The sequence below is a fragment of the Terrapene carolina genome, unplaced genomic scaffold (genome assembly GCF_002925995.2).
Source record: "Terrapene carolina triunguis isolate 2854851 unplaced genomic scaffold, T_m_triunguis-2.0 Scaffold629, whole genome shotgun sequence".
NCBI classification, from domain to species: Eukaryota; Metazoa; Chordata; order Testudines; family Emydidae; genus Terrapene; species Terrapene triunguis.
In genome coordinates, this window is record NW_020664980.1 from 18,987,055 (window position 1) to 18,997,391 (window position 10,337).

The 10,337-nt window shown below is 53.2% G+C and overlaps 1 protein-coding gene across 1 annotated transcript in view; it reads left to right on the forward strand.

Moving 5' to 3' along the window:
• The window catches only part of LOC112120040 (glutamate dehydrogenase, mitochondrial-like), a 14,486-nt gene that overhangs the window by 563 nt on the left and 3,586 nt on the right, over window positions 1–10,337 (forward strand). The window contains exons 2-9 of the mRNA XM_026659519.1: window positions 451–531; window positions 1,522–1,577; window positions 2,110–2,173; window positions 2,875–2,969; window positions 3,239–3,418; window positions 8,309–8,446; window positions 8,899–9,036; window positions 9,972–10,052. Of these exons, the coding sequence (XP_026515304.1) occupies window positions 451–531; window positions 1,522–1,577; window positions 2,110–2,173; window positions 2,875–2,969; window positions 3,239–3,418; window positions 8,309–8,446; window positions 8,899–9,036; window positions 9,972–10,052 (833 nt within the window). The remainder of the gene's footprint in view (window positions 1–450; window positions 532–1,521; window positions 1,578–2,109; window positions 2,174–2,874; window positions 2,970–3,238; window positions 3,419–8,308; window positions 8,447–8,898; window positions 9,037–9,971; window positions 10,053–10,337) is intronic.

Here is a 10,337-nt window from a genome sequence, read left to right on the forward strand (position 1 = left end):
GTAAGGGGGGCAGGCCCGAGCCCAGCACAGCCTCCCCTGCCCAGCCTCTCCCTCCATTAACGCTCCCGCCGGGTTGATGCTAAAGGCGCTGCAGCGTCCCTGATCATTAACACTGCCAGGGCAGGGTGCCGGTTACCCACCTTACTTCTCCATGAGCCATTCAGACGAGAAGAGTGTTGGCGGGGAAACACTCCACCACCTCCAGGTTGCTAAATGAAACCTGAGCAGCTGTATCTGGATGGTGTCTGGTGCCCGTGCAATAACCTTCCTTTCTCAGAGCACCTGAGAGGAACAAGTGGAGCTGAGCGATGGCCGGTCTGAGCTGTGACTAGGTGCTGCCGTTGCAGAGAGGCTGGCCACAGCGTTGGGCCCTTTTTGACTCTCCTCTGTGCCACTGTCTTGCTGGATATGCAGGTCTCCTTCATTTGTTGTCTCTCTGCTTTTCCCCAGGGGTTCGGTTTTCGGAGTCAATTAGCATTGATGATGTAAAAGCCCTGGCAGCCTTAATGACATACAAATGTGCGGTGGTGGGTAAGTCAGTGAGAGCTGGGAAGGCGCCCGGTGGGCTCTGTCAGTGGGGTGGTGGTGCTCGTGGAATGCCAGACTTCTATCACCTAGGAGAGCTCATGCTGTGCTTTGATAATGAGCCCTGTTCTCAAAGTGCCGCGTGTAACCATGATCGGTGTGTGTTAGCCAAGATGTACTGTGCTATGTAAAGTGCGTGATGATGCCCCCAATCCTCTTGAGTGGTGGGATCAAGGAATTCTGTTCTATCTTGAAAAACTGTGAAAAAACGTGAGTGCTGGAGTGGGAGTAGGTTAACAAGGGCTGGTGTACGTCCACTATCCATTGTTGGAGTGGCAAACTAATTAATGAGCTTGCGCTGTCCAAGGGAGTCTTGAGCAGTGTGAGATGGTATATTTCTGAGGTGCAAGGTTGGGGGCGGGGGTGATTTGCTGATGCGTCTCTCTGTATAATTCATGAGTGGCTCAAGGGAGCCTTCATGCAATTTACCTGGGTGTGGGCTCCATGTGCTGATGGCTGAGTGATAACAGTGCCTGGAGGGGTTGGCTACTTGCCACTGGCGTAGCAATGTGTGAGACAGCCCAGGCTGGCGAGTTAAGGGGGCACAGCAGTCCCACAGTCCCAGGTTGTACCCCGGAGGTCCTGTCACAGGGGTTTCACTCATGAAATACATCTTGTGTCTCCTGGTTGTCACGGAGTCAGTCCTTGCTGGTGGTGATTGTGACAGGTACAGGTTCACTAGCCATTCTTCGTTTAGGACCTGGGCCTTACAGATGTAGTTATGGAGGCAGTGACAGGTTAGTGTGGCATGGGGGTCTGGCCCTGTGCTCTCGTTACCAACCGTACTTCCTGTGCGTTGGGTTAGCTCCCCTTCTGGAGCGATGCCCCAGCAGACTTGGGGCAGTCACTCGCACAGCCCTGCTTCATAACAAAAGGGTGCGTTAGGGCAGGACGTCGGGGTGCCTGTCACTGATCTGGGTGCCTGATGAATTTCAGATGTTCCCTTTGGTGGTGCCATGGCTGGCGTGAAGATTGATCCAAAGAAGTATTCAGTAAGTTGGCATTATTTCCTTTTTATTGTTCACGCTCCATTTGCACGGGATTCCTGCAGCCATTCCTAGCAATGCACTCTGACAAGCGAGGAAGAGGCATTGCTGGGGAGCAGCTCTCTCCAGTGGCTGTGAAAAGCAGCTCTGGGGGAGAAAGAGCTGATGAGCTTTGATTCAGTATGTTCAGCCAGGCGGGTGACAAAAGACACGCTTGCGGGGCTGGGCCTGGGGCTGGGGCTGGAGCTGTACCAGCAGGTGTGTCGGGGCAAGTTGTGAGTTAGAGTTGGGCTGAAGGGCTGGGCAGAGGCGACCAAGCATGCATTCGTTGTCCACGTCAGTCTAACAGGGCGCCCCGGTTCTGTACAGCACCAGTTGCATTAACTCCTGCAGCGCCTCAGCCATGTTCGAAGCTTTGTGGACATCAGAACACGCTGCCCCTGTACAGGCATATGGCCCCTGCTGGCTGCCATACCTCAGGTATTCGCTTTTCTTTCGGGGGCCCCAGTAATGGCTGAATGTTGATGTTCTTGCACAGGAAGGTGAGCTGGAGAAAATAACAAGGCAGTTTACGGTTGAAATGGCCAAGAAGGGATTTATAGGTGAGGCTGGCTCCTTCCCACATTTTCCTCCAGGGCTGTATGAAAAATGACTGCTTTGCAGGTAGGCAAAGGACCCAGCAGAGAACCAAGTGGCTAGTCAGCAGGTGTGCTGGGGCCACTGCTTGTCACGTTGAGCGATATTGTCTTGTTTTCACCTGTCGTACACTTAGACTGCAGAGCGTCCAGGAGAAGACCCGTCTTTTTGTTCTGTGTTCGTACAGCACCTAGCACAGGGGGTCCTGGTCCCTGGCTGGGTTCCTAGGCGATCTGGTCATACAGATAACACAATACCAGACCACTGATTTGTGACCTTTGCGTTCCATCGAGATTCCCCCGGCCTTTTCAGCCAGGGGTGTGTGTGTGGGATCTGAAGCTTCGTAGTTCCTTCTCCCTCGGTGTGTGACACACACGGATCAAGGGAGAGTCGTCACACAGCAAAGAATCTTGGAGTCACCATGGGTGTGTGACGGTTGGGAAGAGTCAGGGCAAAGCCCAGGGGCAGTGAGGCTGTGACTGGAGTGGACCGGAAATGCCATGTTGCAGACGGAAGATCATTAGCTACGTCTAAAGGCAACAGTGCGTTGGGTTCAGCTGGCCTTGTAATCCCCGGGCCCTTCAGAAGTGCAGGTGCTGTGATCTGTTTGAACAAAGAGACCGAATTGAGAAGGAACCAGAATTGACAGATCTGTTCTCCCTGGCAGGGCCTGGAACTGACGTTGCTGCTCCTGACATAAATACAGGGGAAAAGGAGATGTCCTGGATTGCCGACACCTACTCCCGCACTCTCGGCTACAAGGTAATGTTGGCTTGTTCTACGGCAAGCTGAGCAACTGCTGCTTCCTTTGGGAGGTGGTACGTTCCCATGGCTTGTGGGGTGGCCTCCCACTGAGGCTGGGGTGGGGCAGACTAGCTGGGTCTGGTACTAAAATGGGGCTGACAGTAAAGTTGCTTTATCTTTGACTGGGCTGGGCCTGTGGAAAGTCTGAACTCTAATGGGCCTTGTTTTCCCTGGACCAGTCGAGCAAGACGCGGGCTTGACCTTTGCTCTTCTGTTTGGAATTGTAGGATATCAATGCCCATGCCTGTGTGACAGGGAAGCCTATTAGTCAGGGAGGAATCCATGGGCGAGTCTCCGCCACAGGCCGTGGTCTGTTGCATGGGATTGAGAACTACATCAACAACACTCTCTACATGAACCTCGTTGGCCTGAGCCCTGGTTTCCCTGGCAAGACCTTTGCGTTGCAGGTAAGCACTGGGCAGAGCCATAACATTGTAAACTAGGCTTGTTTTCTTGTGGTCTTCACTGTCGCCATCGCTCCGTTCCCAGCAGAATTCAGCTGCTTCGCATCCTCCGTCCATGTCGACAAAGGAGACTTTGTCTTTCAGGCTCAGCTCCAGCAATGCTGCCTGACGTTTATCTCCCAGCCTCCCGTCCGCCGTTGAGAACACAGCCCGTCTCCAGATGGGAAGACAGTTGGCCTCAACAGCTGACCCCCTGCGGCTCTGTGAATTGTGCTGTGGTTTGGTGCAGCGTCCTGTGTTAGCCGTGGAACATCCCAGTGCAGCTTGCTGCACATTTAATACCTTGGGAACAAAGCATGTCGTAGTAGCTGGTTGCATGTTGGTTACACACTAAGGCCAGATGCTCAGAGTTCGGGGCCTGCAGCTATGCCCCTCCCAGGTTCACGTGTCCGGTACCTGCAGAAATAAGCAAGACCCCATGTGCGGGACCAGAGTCTGCTGCAGGAATCCCTACGTTTTGTGATAACCACTACACCAGTGTTAACTTAATAGTAATAACTAATCCCTAGCTTTTATATAATGCTCTTCAGTAAATCTCAGGGCTTTCTCTTTGATTTTCATATGTTCTGCTGCCAGGCACCTCTCATTCCCACGCTCCGCAGCCCGCTCAAACATGCAGCGATGGCTCATGGATGAATCTCCTTCTTCTCTCCATATGAACCAGGGAAGCAGTGGGGCTTGGAGCTAGCTTCAGCGGGTCAGCTCCCTGGCAGCTCTAGCCTCCTGACCCCTGCGCTTGGATTTGTGGAATTGTGCAGAGAGCACGTGCTGTAATCCTGCTTCCCCTTTTGAGGACATCTGCAGTGAAAGATACAGCTACAGCAGGTCCCAGCAGGGCAGGGAGACGGTGAACAAAATACCAGGTGCCCAGCCACAGCAAAATGGTGAATGCTAGAGCAAAAATGGTGAATTTTGCATCTTGGGAATCTGCCATATTATGGAACTATGGAGTCCACAGGTCCCAGTTTCAAATGAATGGGGTGGTTAGCACTTCTTAGAGCTGTTGTTTCAGGCTCTCTGCAGACTCAGGCAGGCAGCAGTTGCAGACTGTAGGTACTCGGACTGCATCGGTTACACTCGGCTCATGTTTTCAAGGCTATCTCGGCAACCATAAGGGCTGGAAACATCTTTTTAAAAAAAAAAAAAGCTGAGATTCTGGAGCATGATTCTGTGGCACGGGGAGAATTCCATGGAATCCGGGAGTTCTCAGGGCTTTGCATGTAAGCCAGGGTCCGATTCTCAGAGGGGAAAAGTACCCACAAGTGCTGTTGAAGTCCGTGGGAGCTTTGGGTGCTAAGCACCTTGGAAAATCAAACATGTTGCATAACTCTGTGCCTCCACCCTGGTGGGTCTGTCTCCAAATCCCCACTGTCTAACCTGAGCCGCTGTAGGGCTGGTGTCCTCAGGTCTCTGTGCTGGGTGAGAGGTGAGGGAAGCCTGATTTAGCCAGATGTGTCTGTGTGCAGTCAACCTGGCAGCTTGCCTTCTCTGCATCTCTCTCCACCTTCCCTGCAGATCCCAGTTCAGGGCCTGCCTTGGAACCATGGTGAAATGCTTCCCTCTTGTGTGTCTCCGATAGCTCTGCCCTCTTCTCCTGGTGCTGCCGACTCACTCCTTGCCAAATGCCGCTACGCTCCGACTCTGCTGATCCAGCTCGGTTGTTTATTTTTCCAAACATTGCCTGCATCAGCCCGGCGTTGTCCTGCTGGATGTCATAGCATTTGTCCTGCCAAATGGCAATGGAGCACTTACAGCTCCTGAGCTCTGGGTTCATCACAGTGGCCTGGAGAGTCCAGTGCTAATGTGCCGACTGCCTCTGGCAGCGTTACTCACGCGCACAGTCCCTCCTCACCCAGTCCTCTGACAAAAAGCTTTCCAGGATGATGAAGCAGCCTGTGGCCGGGGAGCTGAGTCTCCCTAGTCAAAGCTCAGGAAAAGAGCATCTCTGGACTCTGTTGTAGGAAGTTCACTCTGGTCCTGTGATTTCTGTGTCCCGTGGTTGTGTTCCTTCTGAACCGATGTACACAGGCTCTCCTTGTGCCTGACCATATGCAGGTACACCTCTACCCCGATAGAACGCTGTCCTCGGGAGCCAAAAAATCTTACCGCGTTAGAGGTGAAACCGCGTTCTATCGAACTGGCTTTGATCTGCCGGAGTGCGCAGCCTCCTCCCCCCCCAGAGTGCTGCTTTACCGCGTTATATCCGAATTCGTGTTATATCGGGCCGCGTTCTATTGGGGTAGCGGTGTATAAGAGACAAGGTGCGGAAGGTAATGTCTTTTATTGGACCAAGTTCTGCTGGGGAAAGAGACAAGCTTTCAAGCTACACAGAGCCCTTCTGCGGGTCTGGGAAAGGTGCTCCGAGCGGCACAGTTAAAGACGAGGTGGAACAAATTTGCTTTGCATAAATATCAAAGGGGTAGCCATGTTAGTCTGGATCTGTAAAAGCAGCAAAGAGTCCTGTGGCACCTTATAGACTAACATAGTAAGGTTTTTTTTTTTTTTTTTTGCATAAGTAGTTAACACACATTTCAAGAGACGGTTTAAGGTGAAGTGGCCTGTTAACGTCTCCCCAGTCATAGGGGAGAAAGGAGGGGTGGCAGGGTTGAGTGGGTCACAGATTGTTGTAATAAGCCATAAATCCAGTGTCTATTCAGTCCATGAGTTTGTGTCTAGCAGAGTTATGAATTGAAGTTCCCAGGCTCATCTGTTGTGCAGGTTTCCTTTGAGGCTGAGGGTGCAGCTGTGCCGCTGTATGTTTCTAGTGTGAACATAGTCGGCATGTCTTTCGGAGCCTGCTGTGCCCTACCCAAGTGTATGGACAGTGTTGTCAGACTTCCAGGCCTTTCTCTACTCACCACGTTGTGGTACCTAGGAGAGCCTGTCAGCAAGATCACACCGAAGCTGCGTAGCGACTCTGCGGATTGACCCTCCAGTCGCTGATGCCCATCGCTCTCAGACTGCAGGAAGACTGGGGTCCTGAAAACATAACATGCTAAAACTCATGTTCCCATACTCAGTGTTGAATTGGAGAGGTCCCTTCACTTACCGGCACACCCCCTGCTTTACATGGTCCATTCTAGGCAAGGTACTACAGTATTTTACTAATACCACAAATGCAAACGCGCGGTAGCCTATGTGCAGGAGCGAAACGGGCATGGTCAGACCTAGCATCTGTACTGCCAAGCAGGGATGGGGTTGTTCTGGAGGAGCTGCTGAGGTCTGGTTGGAATACATTTGTCATGTTTTAATCAACAACTGAGGAAGGTGTGGCTCACCTGTATTGCAATTGGTCCTGCTTTGAGCAGGGGGTTGGACTAGATGACCTCTTGAGGTCCCTTCCAACCCTGATATTCTATGATTCTATGATTCATTTAGCACCCTGAGGTTTCTGGGCTGGAATTTGGTGGGTGATGAATCTGAAAAGACAGGGTTGGTCATTAGGCTGTTGTTCCTGGGGTGTTCTAAGCCTGGTCTCTTTCACATTCAGCTGACAGTTGTGACAGCTGCACTGTGTCCATTTGCGTCCAGGGCATGGGTGTGTCTAGCTGTGTGACAAGCACACGCCCGTTTCTTCAGCGTCTGAAATGAAGGGCTTTGTGCAGGGTGACTACCTGTATGGGAGTGCTGCTGGGCGGGGAACGGGCTGCTGCTGGACATTGGTTTTTCTTCCCTAATTACTCATTACTAATGGAGCTCCCTTTCCGTGGGACTTGAAGCTGGCTGTCTCCCAGCTGCTGCTTCAGTTCAAGAGAAATATGCTGTGACCTATGAGATTCTGTGCCTCGGGCCACAGGACTCCGCCAGCCGAGCTGAGATTGTACAAGGAAGTGATGGCTCCAGGAGTCACCTCTATTGAATTAGCTATTCTGAGCAATCTCCAAAGGGATCGTGAACACTTTCTAATTAACTTACTGGGCTAATGGAGCAGAGGAGAGGAGAGGCCCTTGGCTGCTTCACCTTTATAGTTTTTCTGTGGAAGTTGTTTTTGCTAAATAAAAAATTGGTTTTCAGCTTTGCTTCAAGAACCTGATCCTGGCCAGCAGCTGAGCTAGGATCCGGGGGCGGGGGGGAAGACACCTGCCTTAAGGGGAAGAACATAAGAACGGCCGTACCGGGTCAGACCAAAGGTCCATCTAGCCCAGTATCCTGTCTGCTGACAGTGGCCAATGCCAGGTGCCCTAGTGGGAATGAAGATAACAGGGAATCACTGAGTGACCCATCCCCTGTTTCCCCTTCCCAGCTTCTGGCAAACAGGGGCTGGAGACCGCATCCCGGTGCATCCTTGCTAATAGCCAAGAACCTCACCATTACGAGGTCTCCCTTACCTGCAAGAATTCTTCCTCCCTCTGGTTTCTTGGAAGTTAATTGAACCAGCATAGGAGGATAAAAGATCTGCCTAACCTTCAGCTAATGTCTAGCCTGCCTTGACCATCCAGGGGGAAAGCCCATTGCAGGAGTTGGTCTGGGTCCATTTTCTGGTAAAATAGAACACTCTAGCTTCCTGCTGAGGAGTGCAATGAGTGCAAATCGGGGAAGTGATTGTAAACGCCTAGGCTGCTGCGTGACTGGTCCCTTCACCCACCATGGGGCACCTACAGTGCCAGAACTTGCTGAGTAGCCATCAGCCCTCCAAAGACTGAGTCTCATTAATGGAATCTCGTTAGCCCACACGGTCCAGAGTGCCCTTGCCACTGGCTCCCATGAGATGGCTGCTAGGCATTTCCAAAGCGAGTAGTGCCCAGCTCCAAACACCTTAAAGGGCCCCAGTGTGGAAATCCCAGTGTGTTTGGATTCCCCCACTTAGCGGCTCTCTGACCTCTTTTCTTGTAGGGCTTTGGCAACACGGGCCTGCACACCATGAGGTACCTGCACCGCCACGGAGCATGCTGTGTGTGTGTCGGGGAGGTGGATGGTGCTATTTACAATTCCAGTGGGATCCATCCCAAGGAACTACAAGATTATAAGATGGTAGGTTCAATCCAGACCCACAAAAATGTGGTCTTAATGGGCAGGGGGGGAGTGTCCAGCCTAGTTTGAGATGCAGAAGAAATGTGGGGCGTGGGCTGCTCCTCTCCTCTCCTCTCTAGATTATGGCTCAGGCGTCTACAAAGGCCAGCACAAGCCAGCCATGGCAGGGTGCTGTGGTGCAGCTGTGAGCCACTTGTAGAATAAGTAAATATACCTATCTCCTAGAACTGGAAGGGACCCCGAAAGGTCATCGAGTCCAGCCCCCTGCCTTCACTAGCAGGAGCAAGTAGTGATTTGTGCCCCAGATCCCTAAGTGGCCCCCTCAAGGATTGAACTCACAACCCTGAGTTTAGCAGGCCAGTGCTCAAACCACTGAGCTATCCCTCCCCCCAGAGGAGCTGCTGGCTTTGCAGGCCTGGCTGGACACTGCTGAATTGTCCCTGGCGTTCCAGGAACATGGCACTATCGTCGGCTTTCCAAAAGCAGAGCCTTACGAAGGCAGCGTCCTGGAAGTACCTTGTGACATCCTCATCCCAGCTGCTATCGAGAAGCAGCTCACGAAGGAGAACGCGCATCGGGTCCAAGCCAAGGTACGCAGTGCAAAGAACGCTCTCCCATGCAGGAGAGCCCGAATTAATGGGAGCTGCCCCAGGTACCGGGGAGCAGAATTTGGCCCTCCGTATATAAACGACCCAGTTTAGACTCACTGTCAACACGCAGCGTGCAGCACCTTGCACTCTGAGCCGGCCCTTCCTCGCTGCGATTGTGCAGAGGGAATATGGGCAGATGGGTTCATTTGAATACAGATAAGCATTCCCATGGTGCTGGAGCATGAGGCAGAGGTGATGAGTCACTGTTACGGCGTCCAGGCACCGGCTGCCATGGTCAAAGTTCCTTATGGAAACCCGAGTGGAATCAAGCGTGTGCGGTGAGTCAACCCCTCACGTCTCACTGTGCTGGGAGGGAGTGGGGAGCTGGTAGAGCAGCCTCTCCGCAACTAACCCTCAGCCCCAGTTCAGACATTAGGGCACTGCCAGAGGGCGAGAAAAGGGTCAGGAAACCACAGGTGGGGAGAGACATTTCGGAGGGGGAAGGAGATCCGTATCCCCTGCACATGGAGGTCTTGTCACTCTCCACTAGGCAACAAAACAAATGCAGGACGTCGGGGTAGCCCAAGCATGGGCCTGCTGGCCAGGTGCAGCCCATGGAGACGCCAGGTCCCAGCAGGCATGATCTCCATGTGGCTCACGGTGGAGCAGGTCGCTCTAGGCCCTAGGTCTGCAGTTGTCTTTACTGTACACAAACTCTGGGCAGCCCTCAGGTTCTGGTCAGTTACCAATCTGGTCTGCTGGTGGCGCAGCCTGAGCAGCCCCCGCAGTAGCTGCCTGCTGGTGCTCAGTGCCCTTGGGAAGGGCTGCTAGAAATAACCTTTGTTGAGAGGCGGGAACAAGGTCATCGCGACTGCAGCCCCGTGTCCACCTCCTCTGGGCATTGGCTGCCTTGTGCCTCCATTTGTGCTTCACAGATTATCGCCGAAGCTGCCAACGGCCCCACCACACCAGCAGCCCATGAGATCTTCCTGCAGAGAAATATCCTCGTCATCCCGGTACGGCCGACGCCTCTTCACCCCGCCCCCTGCGAGTCAGCCCAGGATGCGGTGTAGACAGGCGGGAGAGCTTTCCTCTGCTCTCCCTGGGCCCACGGTGGTCCCTGCTCAGCCCTGATGCTCTAGCAAGGCAGGGTTGAGCAGACTTCCCCTCCCTTTGCCAGAGCCGGGGCAGTGGCTGAGAGCTGTCAGATGGACATGATGCTGTGGGGCCAAATCCAGCTGTGGCGCACAAGCGGGGCTCGGTGGGAGGGTGGGCAGCGTACGCCGATTCGGAAGAGTGGC